Genomic DNA, 14148 nt, shown 5'->3' with positions numbered 1-14148 from the left:
AGAGATTTGTGGAGAGAAGACAAGGTATGGGACAGATATCATAAGGAATGTCATGGGGCATGAAATAATCAATGAGAAATGAATAAAAAAATTATTAAAGAGAGCTCAGTTGAAATTAGATAACTTTGTAAGGGACCCAGAAAAGTCATAACCAATAATTTTGGGACCCATGACAACAATCATGGAAAGAGTCTTTAAATCAACTATGTGGAATAGGAGATAGGAATGGATTGATACCACCTCAATAAAGGAGACCCGTGGATATCTCTAGACCCTACTTATAAGGAAGCTGTCATTCTGGAAGAGACTCAATTAGCATTTGGCCCAAGGCCAGGAGGAAGCCTGATTCTTATTAAATTATTTATTTTCACTAACTAGTTTCCACATTACAAAATGAACAAAAATGTTGTCAAAATGTACATGTGTCACATTTTAATTTGAAAAATCTTTAAACAATAATATTTTAACATTTTGTACCTCAAAATATTGGTGCCCCAGGGTAAAGTCTTAATTATAACTTGGGGACTCATATCCCAGTTCCTTCATTTCTTCCAGTAATTTTTGGCTAATTACTTGTTAGGGGAATAGGAGCAGACCAGGTAGATACTAGGAATTACTCAGTTTGAGGATTAGCAGAAGAAAAATGGCAAGAGGTCAAAGAGGCAAGGGACTTGGAGGTATTATACTTTTCAGAAAACATCTGTATTTTAATAGCAGCCTTCAATGATTCAGCAAAATAAGTGAGTAATGGGGAATTTCTAGGCACTGTATCTAGGCCATTGAGGGAGGTAGAAGAGATGAGAGGAAACAAGGGGTGTTTCTTGTGCCCCTCAAATCACAATACATAGGCTTCTGCCTGCTTTGCCTTTGGGTAAGGCCAGTCCTGTACCAAACAACTAGAGTAGGGGTAGGACTAGGAATACATCCTTACAGATGTCTGGAAAGGAATTGAGTTTGGATATTTCTTCTATAAAAATGAACCAGATGATTACAATAAACATTCCCATCTTATGCATACCAGTATCATTTCATTCCCTCAGTGCTTTGAATGAAGGCTCATCACATAGCATGCTGATCCCCCTGGCACAAAACTCCTTCTTGGGTGGAGGAGAAATGCCAGATATAAAAAAAGTTCATAGTCTAGTCCAGAAAAATGAAAGGAAGACAAAATTAACTGAAGAAACTAATGACAAAACTCAGGGTCTATATGCCACAGAGTCCCAGGGTTGACATATCACAAGGCAGTGAGTATCTAACTGCCAATGTGACTGTGGAGGGCAGAGTTATTTTAATGTGCAGCAGTTCTGAGGGTGGAAAAGAGAAAGAAGGCTGAGCTACTGTTCTGCTTATCACTGACAAAGGAGATGAGCATTTCTAGTTGGGGAGCCCTGAAAGATTTTGGTTTTTTTTCTTGGAAATCACTGGAATCTCCCAGGTAAATGAGGTACTGATATAGAAAAGTTATCTGATCAATTCAGAAAACAATAAAGTCATTGGCCAGTCCAACTGATTTCAACCAGTGGCCCCTCTTGTCATTCTTATAAAATGGATCCATGCCTCTAAATCATTGACAAAGGTCTTTGTTTTTTCTCAAGGAGGTTATACAACATCGTAGAGAAATAAGAGGTAATGTAAGGAAGATTAGTTCAGGAGGAAAAATAAAACAATTCAGTATGCCTTAGTCCTTCATAGACTGGAATAATTCAATTTGTTTTGGGTATTGCTAGAATGTGACTGAGTCTATCCTGTATGGAGAATATTACAACCCCGAAATTTTCAGCCTACTAAATTGATAATAAGCTTTTTGTACAGTTACACTTCCAAAGAGATTTTAAAAGGGGGGATGGGGAATTCTTATAATTGTCATTTAATTTACTTTTTCAACAAAGATGCCCAGCTCCTCAGAAGGCCCCTCTATATATAGAAACTCAAAATATATTTTAAAACATTTCAAGCATGAAATTTTGAGAGCAGCAAACTATATTCAATTAGTTCTTTATGCTACCTCTAGATTCACTAAAAATGATGGGTTAAAAATATAACATTCCAAAAAGGCACTGAAAAAATGGTGCAACAAGAAGAAGAAGGTGATTTCCTCTAAATTAAAAAAAAAATACCTCAAACTAAAAATGAAAACAAACATCTATCAGCCCAAGATTCTACCTCTTAGCACAGTTATCTGACACATAGTAGGTTTTAAATAAATGCTTGTGGAAAATGACTATTATTTTATGTTTTACATGTAATGTTTTACATTGATGTTTACAATATTGTAAATGTATTGTACAATGTATCACAATACATTACAATTTTGTTTGTAATAATGTTTTATATGACTGTACTTGTTTAACTATATCAGATGGCTTACCATCTCAAGAAGGGGGGAGGAAGAAAGAGAACCTGGGACTCAAAACCTAAAAAAAATGTTTAAAAAATTTTACACATAATTGGAAAATAAAATGTGGTTTTTTTTTTAAATGCTTGTTAATTTAACATGAAGACTTAGGGTTAACCATCACAAATCAGTGACTAAAGTAAATAAATTCCCTATGCTCAATGAGATAATGATGGGAGTTTACCAATTCAGTTTTCTATCCTCCCAAAGTTCACTTTCTAGCCAACTGTTTTGTAAGTTGAAATATATTTATTCTTGGAATCAATGCTATAGTTTGCATAGACTTCCAAACTAGACCACAAAACTTTTAAAGGTATGATGAAGCTGAGTTGGCCTAGAAGAGAGAGTGCTGTACTTGGAGTTAAAAGTTGCTGGGTTTTCATCTCTCCTAAAATACTTAATAGCTATGTGATTCTGGGGATCACTTACTCTCTCTGACCCGCAATTTACTAATCTGTAAAATGTTGATAATAATACACCTATCTCTCAGGGTTGTTGTGATGATGAAATGCAATAATCTATACAAAATATTTTGAAAACTTTTATTGTTATTCACTTGAATTCTAGGTGGATATGATATTCACCTAAATTCTACATGGAATGGGATCAGACCCAGAGAGGATTTTGAAATAAGCTGTTCATCTTTTTACTTTCCCATCTCCCTAAGGGTATTATTTGTCCCCTATTAAGCCCTTCACTCCAACCAAGCTTGCCATGTCCCATAATCAAAATTCCCATCATTTTAGGATAATGTAAGCATCTCCAGATTTTAGAGTAACAATTTGTAATAGTATATGAATGATTAATAGCCCCTTAATTCTCACAGAGATTTTTGCAGGGGTTTTTTTGTTTTGTTTTTGTTTTTGTTTTGCTGAGGCAATTGGGGTTAAGTTACTTGCTAGTGTCACATAGCTAGGAAGTGTTAAGCGTCTAAGATCAGATTTGAACTCAGGTCCTCCTGAATTCAGGGCTGGTACTCTATCCACTATGTCACCTAGCTGACCTGATTTTTGCTTTTTCCAAAGGACTAAGTTACTTACTCCAATAGATCTCTGATTGGTAGAATGTTAGGCAATACAACTTTTTTTTAAAAGGAGGAAAAATTTCAGTGCGGAAAAAGATAATATTTGGTCAGGAAGTACATGTCACAGACAAGATTGCGTTTCTAGGTTTCTCTGCTCATAACAGTTATTGCTCCCCTTCTTCATTTCCAAACTCACAAATTCCCTAAAAATATATATTTCTCTACTTTAGTAGGGCTCCTTTAGTAGTAGTGGTGAGAAATCCATCTGAAAGAAGTAGGAGTAAGGAGTAGTGGCAAGTTTTTCCAGGGTCATTTGTAAATTGAAAGTTTGCGAATTAAAAATTGTTTTATTTGGGCCCTATTATTGTTCTAGGAGAATTCACAATTTTGAACTAGGATTGATGTGAATCACCTTTTTTATCCTTCCAAATAGGAATGCAAAATAATCTTTAGCAAGTCAATTTTTAAGAACAGTTTGCAAACTGCTTGGAAACCCATACAAATCCAGAGTTCTCCTGGCAAGAGAAAAGTTGTTTCTGATTTACCTGTAATGTCATTACTTAAGAGGGACAGCCATATTGAACTTGAATTCTTGATGATAACAGAAAGCAAAAGACATTAGGAGCTCTATGCCTGTTATTTGGGGTGGGAGAAGTAGCTAAGGTTGCTTTTCTGAGTCTAGTGAGTAGAGCAGGACACCCAGACGGAGAGTAGGAGTACTCCGTACTCTGCTGTAGTCAGTGAGCCCACTCTGCCTGATGAATACCCTGGTTAATTGCCAATGAGCTCAAACTTCTCTTTTCTTCCAAAGTTCCTCTTCTGGAGTGGCGTAGTTTTGTGAAATTTTTCTCTCTCCCCATGCATCAGTTCCCATGTGTGAGTCACTGTTACATTTGGAGCTGTCCATGTAAGCTATCCAGATGTGCATTTGAGTAATATGGCTATCCAAGAGTATTTTTAAAGACCAGAGAGAAAGGAGTCATATATTACAAATGAAAGGCAGGATAGTATCAGTGGAAAACACTCTGGGAAGACCTAGATTCAGTCATGACTACTGTATTGTTGTTCAGTTGTGAACGATTCTTCATGACCCCATTTAGGGTTTTGTTGGCAAAGATACTGCAGTGGTTTGCCATTTCCTTCTCCAGTTCATTTTACCAATGAGGAAACTGAATCAAACAGAGTTAAGTGTCTTGCCTAGGGTCACCCAGGTAGTCAGTGCCAGAGGCTAGGTTTGAACTCAGGAGGATGAGTCTTTTTGAATTTAGACTCTGTACTTTTACTGTGCTATGTAGACATGGGCAAATCATTTAAATTTCTCTGATGTTCTATTCACTTGTTCTATTTATTTCTGTTATTGTGTGGACAGTATCTTATGAACTATAAAGTGATGATTTAAATGATTTTAAAAGTATTTATTAAAAACTTAAGCTAAGCAATAGGGATACAGCTTTAAAAAAAAAAAGAAAAGAAAATGCCTACTCTCAAAATATTTCTAAAACCTCTCACATATAGGAGATTTTTAAAGTCCCATCATATGAAAAAATACCATGTTTCCAAAAGTGCTGCAGCAAAGCAGGTAGCAATGTCTCCTTTTTAATGTCATATCCATTAATAAAATCACACCTGTTTCTGACATTGAAACCTTATTTTAAAAAATAATAATAGCTTTTATTTTTCAAAATACATGCAAAGATAATTTTCAACATTCACCCTTGCAAAGCCTTGTGTTCCAAATTTTTCTTTCTCCCCACCTCATTCTTCTCTTAAAAAGCAAATAATCCAACATAGGTTAAACATGTGTAGTTCTTCTAACATATTTCCACATATATCATGAAGCACAAGAATAATCAGATCAAAAGGGAAAAAATGAGAAAAAAAAAACAAGAGAACAACAATAACAAAGGTGAAAATACTATTGCTGTGATTCATATTGTCTCTATAGTCTTTTCTAAGGATTATGGATGGTTTTTTCCATCACAAGTCTATTGGAATTGCCTTGAATAATCTCATTGTTGAAAAGAGCCAATGCTCAGCATTTCTTATAGGACAAAAATATTCTATTACATTCAAATACCATAACTTAGTCAGCCATTTCCCAACTGATGGGGCTCCACTCAATTTTCAGTTTCTTACCACTGCAAAAAAGGGCCACTACAAACATTTTTGCACATGTGGTTTGTTTCCCCCATTTTATGATCCCTTTGGGATAAAGACCTAGTAAAGACACTGCAAGATCAAGGAGTATACACAATTTTATAGTCCTTTGGGCATAGTTCCAAAAATTGTTCTCCAGAATGGTTGGATCAGTTCACAACTTCACCAACAGACACTGAAATTTTAAAGAGTGTTTATAGGCAAGGACCTTATTTTATGGGTTTTCAATGGCTGCTGAGGAGGTAGGGGTAGCAGCAGTACATTCAGAGGCAGTTGTGTGGTCCCACCTCCACAAGAGTTGCTGTCCTGAATGATGGCCTGGATAGTGATGGGAACAGGGATCTGTGTGATGGAGGCAGTGTTGGGTGAATATGAAATGTGGGTGTGAAGCAGGATGTGTGGTCTGGGGAGATTGATATTCCTGGGGTTTGGGGCTTACAAGTCAGCAGTTGGTAGTGTTTATAGGAATGTTGTGCTGTTATGTAAATATGAGTTATTATTAATAACATATTTTAATAATAATTAATAAAATAAAGGGGAAAGTTGTTAGTTGAAATAAAAAGTTGCTTCTTTTTAGAGACTTTTGAGACCCTGAAGGGCTTGGCTATGACATTATAAATTATTCTGAAGCAGCTTCAGACATGGTGGTAACAGCAAGAGTCATAAGTAACATAAAAATTCCACCTTGGCTGGCACTATTCTCACATCTCCCAAAGAACAGAGAATAAAGCTAGGTACCAAGCTGCCTCTCTGAGATTCATGCATACTATTTGTAGTTGCAGAAAATAAGCCTCCTACGATTTCATGGTATCCAGAAGCAAAGCTTTTTTTTTTTTTTTTTTTTTTTTTTAACCCTGATGCTCTCTAGCAGAGCATCACAGGATGTGGATGTCCTATATAAACAGACCCTAGGAGCAGCAAGAAGTGATGCCATCTTGGCACCCAGGCTACAATAAGGTGCTAAGATTCCCAAGCTGCACACCAAGACTTGTGTTTTCATTAACACTTGGGAAGGAAATCGGAAGCAGTCCATGTGATAGTTAGGAAAAATCCTGGATTGGGAGCTGAGGATCTGGGTTTGAATCTTCAACTTGACACTTAAAATCTATGAGATAATTATTAAATCACAACTTTTCTAGCCCTCAGTATCCTTGTTGAAAAAATGAGCATATTCTACTCTGAGGTTTCTTCTTCTAGCTCTACCTCTATGCTCCCAATATAAATCAGATTCCACATCTCCATGGAAGAATATTGACCATGTAAATTCCTCAGGCTCACAAACTGCCTGCCTTTGAGACTATCTGTTCTTGTATTCAGCCCTGACTTAAACTGAGTGGATAAAAGATCTCTTTTCTCACTCAAGCCTCTTTTGTTTATTTCTGTTGCACAAATCCATTTCTCCATTGATCACAGCCCAGTCATATTCTTCATCCCAGGCCACATCATCTGTCACTCATTGCTAAATAAAATTCTAAACTGGAGGCTCTCATACTGCAGAGGTTTTTTTGGGGAAATTCCCTCAGGCATCCTAAAATCCTCCAGTCAAGTGGCTGAAGTCTGGGTTCTTCATTAAATGATAAAAAAAAGTTAAAGTTATAAGGGACTTTAGAATTATCCTAATCCAGTTCAAACCTTTCACTTTTCAGATGAAGATGTTGAGACCTACAAGAGGTAAAGTGGCTTGTCCCATATCCTATCACTTTTCAAAATGGCTAAAAATATACTTGGCAGCAGATAGAGAAGCATCTAAAGACATATAAATATAAATTATATATAATATCACAACATATGTATATCACTAATGTGTGTGTTCATGGCTACAAGGATAGTTAATTTATAAGATAATATTTTTTTTCTTATCTTAAAATAGTAATCAAAGTTATATAACAATTAAAAAATCATAATTATAACTGGTTCACCTGCTGTATCAATAACAGATCATATTTTCCAATAACCATTCTAGGATTAAGTTTTTTTCACTCTCGTCATCAGCAATCTAGCACATATGACATCCATACATGTGATATATATGACCTCCTCCCCTCAAACTGACTGCCTCTTGATCCAGGAATTATAATCAAATCAATACTACCATAACTTCTAGAAAATGCATTTCAAACCGATCTGCTGTTCTACTTACCATCTCAGGAACTTCTCAGACTAATCGTAATCACTAGTCTCCTATATGGATTATCTTTATCATTCAGAATGTAAGCTTTTAGAGAGTAGGGAAAGTTTTAGTTAAGTATTTATAAGCTCAGATTTTAGAATAGTACCTGGCACATAATAACAGTTAAATGCCTTCATTAATTCATTCATTCATTCACAGGGTAGGTCCTAATGGTCCCTTCTGATAATTGTTTATATTTTGGGGGGGAATTCTGGTCCACCATAAGAGCCTTTTAATATTCATGAAAGGAACCATCAAAATTCATCTAATTGCGCATGGTGTTATATTAGATATTGCACAATGGGAATTATATAGCACAAATTTTGTTGAGCCACAGCATGACCTGTCAGAAAACAGAATAGTAAGCATATAGGAATATAAATATGACCAAAAAATGCAATAGCTCAATACATAAGTAGACTAGATAATGCATATTTGCCATGAGTACACATCAGGAGTAGAAGCAATTGGAGTTGATCAATAATGATTCTATTATTGGGGCAGAATATGAGGGCAGGAATAAACTATGGAAATTCTAAATTCAGCCAGGGGCCATCAGCTCTCATCTAATCAATCCAGAAAGGCTTTTGGCGAAAAGATAGGCTTTCAGGACCAACCTAAATAATAAGAAATAGCTATGAGTACAATGGGAAAGACTTTCTTAATATATAGCAAAGTTTTACTAGTCAGGAACAGTATAGAGTAATCAGAGGGAATATAAAGAAAAAGAAAGAGCCTGTTGTTGGGAATCATTTTTTAAACCTGGGTCTCAAAATAGTTGTGTCACTGATTCATTTGCCACTACCTTGCCTCCTTTACCTAGTTGTAGTGAGGATAAATTCACAAATACAGATGAAAGAGCCTTGAAAAAGCTAGGTTTTTTAAAAAGTATCTTACAAATGGAAAAAAAATTTTGTCATTGTTGTGTTCAACTCTTTGTGACCCATTTGGGGTTTTCTTGGCAAAGATACTGGAGTGGTTTGCCATTTCCTTCTCCAGCTCACTTTATAAGTGAAGAAATTGAGACAAACAGGTTTAAGGGATTTTCCCAGGGTCTTGCAGCTAGGAAGCTTCTGAGGCTGAATTTGAATTCAGGTCTTTTTGATTCCAAGTTTTGTGCTGTATCCACTGCACCATCTATTTGCCCACTCTTGTTATTTTATTACAGACAGAAATAATACGCCCAATAGGGCTCCACAGGAAATGACAATACAGGATGGACTGCAGATTGCTTGGATTAGAACAGATATACTCCCTCCTGCTCACCATCAAACAAATTCAAATTAACTACAGAATGACCCAGAAGGTCCATTATTGTTCTCAATACCAATCTCTTACCTCTTAAGGTTGAAGGTTGTTCCATGCAGGCCTCTTATCAGTAATTTCTTGATTCAGATTTAATATTGGGATAAAATGAGGAAGTTGTATGTTATCAAACAAAAGGAGGTTTACTTTGCTCTAAAAAAGGAAGGATGCACAACAAAGATACCATGGTACTTAACTTCTCTGGAGGGGCTACCCTTGGTTCCATATGGAAATCAGTCTAGTCATCAGGGAAGAACATGGCAAAAGCATAGTGACACATGTGGTCTTCAGAAATCCACCAAGGTGGAGTGGCCTAGACTCCAAAATGGCTAAGACTTTTTATCATTTTAGGTGACCAGGAAGTTGCACTCTGGACTAACTTGGTCCTGGGACAGCTTTGTGTTCTTTTAGGGAAAAACAATTCTTATTGAAAGAAGGAAGGGGAAGAAGACTGAGCTCAATCCATAGTGAAAAGGCTGAATCAGGGAAAAGAGCCAGTCAGGTCCTGGGATTTCTTTGCCTCCTTTTAGAGACAAAATAAGTCCTGTCACAGGAGGGGAGAAAGAAGGATGTGCCTAATCTATGTTGTGAAGAAAGTAGTAGATATTAGTCTTTTCATAGGGTCACTTCTTGACTTTCATACTCCTACTTTGAGATAGATCTTTTAGACAGGATCAATTTTAGGCAACCAACTGTTCTGAGTTATCAATAAAGGAGGTACACAAAAGTCTCTGGATCACTCTATTGTATGCAAATACACTATAGTTGAAATTGAATTAATGAATTGTCTTGGTAGTGGCTTGGAGTCATTGCTACCATTCTTATTAACACTATTGCTTTTGTAACTAGAATAGTTTTATTTCATTTTCTGTCTCTCTGGATCTTCCAAGTACCTCTGACTATTCAGAGAGGAAAGATGCAAAATGAGATTCTAGAATATTTCTACTTTAAAGAACTGTCCTAGAAATCAAGCTAATATATTACCCCCATTCCCAATCTACCAAAGAATTTATACAAAGAGAATGGAAGTGATTTGCAACCATTGAGATTATCTGAACTATCAATGCTTCCTGATTAGGAGAAGCTGACAACAGAATGGTTGGGAAGAGGAGACATTAGTAGGACTAGGATAGGTTATAGTGGAGTTAAGAAAAAAGCTGATTAGTCATAGTTCATACTGGAAATCCAGAAGAATTGGGAAAATTCTATTTAGCAATAGATTAGGATCTTACTGGGGCTTTGCTCTTTCATCCTTCTTTGTCTTTAGGAAAAATTGCCTCGATCCTCCTCTTCCCCCATTTGCCATAAAGCCTGAGGAGTTTGTAGAAATCACAGAAGGATGTGGGAAATCCCCAAGCCAGAACAGCAAATTGGGAGGAGTGAGAAAAGTACTTGGGTAGGTTTAGGAAAGTGTGCCAATTTTACTTTCACTAATATTGAACTGCAGTAGCTTATATGTTGCTTTCCTGAATTTGTTTGGCACAGGGAAAAGAAATTTAGAGAATTATTCTAAGGTTGAGGGCTGAGCCAATATAATTAAATCAATTACCATTTGAATGTTAATTAATACTAATGATCATTACCAGGCTTAATTTTGGGAAGCTACAATGTGGGGGTAAAAAAGATGTAATTTTCAGTCCCCTATGATTCCCTGACTTTCAACCCACCTCTCCTCCCCCCCCCAAAAAAAAATACAAAATGACTAGTTGTCTTAGTGGAGAAAGTTCAGTCAGAGTGCCACCTGGTGGTTGACTCAAATATTTTATTAAGTCTTTTGGAATCCCCTTTGCTAGATTTTAAGCCATGTGACAGCTGTCTCTTTGTATGTTAGGGAAAGGCACACAATGCTGAGTCAGTAGTGACACTTTTTTATGTGTGTGATTTCCAACAGAATATTAAGAACACAAATTCTTTTCTGCCCTTTAAAGAAAACTAGATCATTAGTTTATGAGCTCCTTGAAAGCAGGAACTATCTTTTGCCTTTTTTTTTTTTTTTTTGTAATCCCAGCATTTAGCAAATTCCTCACACATAGTAGGTATTTAATAAATGATGATTGAGTATTCATTTGGCTGAAATCAGTCTTCATTAGAATCATACAATTAGTTGGAAAGGACCTCAGATGCCATCAATTCACTTTTCTCAGTGTCCTACAGTTTACATGTGAGGAATTGAGGCCCACAGAGAATAGTTCAAGGTCACATAGGCAGCAGTTGAACAAGGATTCAAACTAGGGCCCTCTGATCCAACATTCTTTTCAATGCATTAGAATTTTCAGTAATGATCTGTTCAGTACTCCTATGCCCCTGAAACTGTGTTAGCCTGTGAAGGGTACTAAAGAAATGCAGTAGAGTAGTAAAAGACCTGAAGTCCATTCCTGCCTTTGTCACTAACTCTTTGGCTATAAGCAAGTTACTTTTATCACTACAACAGTTTCCTCATTTGAAACTGATAGGGGTTGGAAGTGGGGGACAGATCACATCCCTTCCAATTCCAAAGATCTAGGCATAATTCATCATGATACTATCTCTGCCTTTAAAAATATATAGTATCTATGGTGAGGAATCTGATGGAATGGATTTACACATAAAATGTATAATAAACTGTTAAATTGTTTGTTTATTGTATAGTAAAAGTAACAGGAGTAGCAACAGGAAATGAAGTGATAGCTACTCTAAAAGTCTGATAGTGTGGATTTTTTTTTTTATCATGGTGACATGGGGATTGAGGAAGAAAAAAGTGAACAAAAGGGGGCATTAGTCCCTTTCTGAAAAGCAGGTAGGAAAGAGAAATATAATTAAATTGGTGAGCAAAATCATATGGACATTATTATAATAACCCACCAAACCTTACTTCATTGAAAAAAGTTCATCATTTTTGGATAAACTTTAAAGATACCTTAAAAGGGTATTTGCTTCTGGATGACTGATTTTGTTCCATATGATTCAATGACATATTCAAAGGTCTTGTCCACATTATTGCTTGGAGCCATACTTAAACCTATTTTTCAATCATGGCTAAACCCAAATACAGCACAGTCATAAACTATGTTCAATAACAGTGCTTGAGGGAATGAGTTGCCACTATATTTTGCTAACACATTTGTTTGTGACCAGGCTTAGTCTCCACTGGATTGTCAGCTTTAATCACATTGGAAAATACAGTTAAAATAGTGGAAAGAACTTTTCTAATAGACCTTCTTCAGGAAAAACAAGTTCAGAGGAAACAGTCTATAAAAGATGGATAAAACCAAGGGAAAGGATGAAATATAGAAAAGCAAAAAGAGAAAGGCAGAAGAGTATAAAGTGAAGATCCTAGGACTGACTGATAGTCAATGAGAATTTATTAATTGTTTACAAAGAAAGTTAAAGGATAGTCCCTGATCTCAAATAGTCTAGGGTAGACAATAAGAAAACAACAATGCATAAACATACATTGATATACAAGATGGGAGATAATTAGCAGAGGGAAGTCATCAGCATTAAGTGGCATCGGAAAAGGTTTCTTGTAGGACAAAAATAAAAGATAAAAGGACAGGAGAGATTGGAAAGAGAGACGAAGTATGTGTTGTAAGGGTTATCTGGGAGAAGACCTGTGTACTAGGGTAGAGGAGAAGGAAAAGGAAGAATCCAGGAAAGGGAAACCAGAAGTGGACTAGGGTCAAGATGAAGAAGCGGATGGTTTAATACAAAGAAGAAGGAAGCACAGTGAGATAACGCAAGGGATGAAAGTAAAGGGTGCCGTGGAAACGTGGGTCAGAAAGAGGAAAAAGCAAGGGGTGGAGTAGGGTAGGACCGGAGATGTGGAGTGTTGGAGTATGGGTGGAGTCACAAGACAATGGGGAGGGGGGGGATACGGTTAGTAGACCGGATGAAGAAAAAAGAAGAGAGCATAAGGTTTCGTAAGCTGGAGGAAAATAAGACACAAGTGCAAAAGCAGCCATGTGAACATACACACAATACCCCAAGGGGAACGGAAAGTGCAGAGAATACGATTGGAGTGGGGTGATTTTTGTCTATATGCGATTCCCCCTCCCCACTAGTTTATTTTATTTAGGGGGGTTAGGGGCAGAGTTCGGGGAGGGAGGGAGGGAGGAACACTTCGCATCTCGGCCAGCTCAGCAGAGCCCCACAAGCTGCTGCGTCTGCAGCCTCCAGCCGCCTCGCTGCACTCTCCCTTTCCCCGCCGCCGCAGCCGCGCGCACTCCGTACCCCCGGGGGCCAGGGAAGGCGCGAGGAGGCGGCGCGGGGACCCGAGGAGAGGAAGCAGAGAGGGAAGGAGGTGGAGAGCAGCGGAGTACGCCGCGTCAGCAGCGACTGCCGCGGCCAGGGCTGGAGGAAGGGGGCGGGGGGGTGGGGAGAACTGGGGGTGCAGCGCGTGCGCGCCGCCAGGGCTCCAGCTGCGGGAGGGAAGCGGAGAGCGAGGGAGGGCGCGCGCGCGGCAGCACGAGCAGCGGCGGCAGGGGCGGCAGGGGCAGCGCGGGGTCCTGTCCGTGACGGGCGGCGGCGTGTTTTTCCAGACACCTGAGGAGGAGGAGGAGGAGGAGGAGGAGGAGGAGAAAGAGGAAAAGAAGGAGGAGGAAGAAGAGAAAGAGAAGGAGGGGGGAAGGAAGGAGAGAATAAGGAGGAGGAGGAAAAGGAGAAGCAGGGCAGGCGCTGGGGAGGCTGCAGTGGTCGCGGCTCTGCGCGAAGATGTGGCCGTTGGTGGCAGCGCTCCTGCTTGGCACCGTGTGCGGCGGTAAGTGTCCCTCCGGCTCCCCGGGACCCAGCGTCCTCCCGCCCCCACCCGCCTCTGGCGGAGCCCCACTCCCCAGTCACCTCTCATTTTGCCAGCGGCCCCCGGGGAACTGCGCCCCCGAGGGAGGGCTGCTGGGCGGCGGCTGTGTCCTCCCTGTGCTGGCCGGGCCGGGGCCGGGGCTGTGGCCGTGGCCGTGGCCGGAGCAAGGAGCGAGACGGGCGGGCGTCTGTGCCCTGCACAAACACATATACACACTCTTCCCCTTTACTTTCACGTCCAAAATGAGAACGTGGGAGCCACCATCTCCTCCCCACCCCCTACTTTGCTACGTCTTATGAGGGATCCCCTTACCCTGTTTCCCT

General features: G+C 38.9%; 1 protein-coding gene across 5 annotated transcripts in view; it reads left to right on the top strand.

Moving 5' to 3' along the window:
• Positions 1-13599: 13599 nt before the first annotated feature.
• CD47 (CD47 molecule) overlaps positions 13600-14148 on the top strand; it is an 85688-nt gene continuing 85139 nt past the window's right edge. For 2 of the 5 annotated variants that reach the window (XR_004232977.1, XR_004232976.1), the window contains exon 1: positions 13600-13786. Coding sequence is in view for 3 of the 5 variants with exons in the window: in XM_023498976.2 (XP_023354744.1) it covers positions 13741-13786 (46 nt within the window). In the remaining 2 variants the exon portion in view is untranslated. The remainder of the gene's footprint in view (positions 13787-14148) is intronic. The other 3 variants (XM_023498976.2, XM_031959634.1, XM_023498977.2) reach the window with 3 other exon arrangements.

Source organism: Sarcophilus harrisii, chromosome 3 (assembly GCF_902635505.1).
Source record: "Sarcophilus harrisii chromosome 3, mSarHar1.11, whole genome shotgun sequence".
Lineage (NCBI taxonomy): Eukaryota > Metazoa > Chordata > Mammalia > Dasyuromorphia > Dasyuridae > Sarcophilus > Sarcophilus harrisii.
The sequence above is the reverse complement of the archived record's forward strand: the minus strand, read 5'-3'. Positions and strand labels throughout refer to the sequence as shown.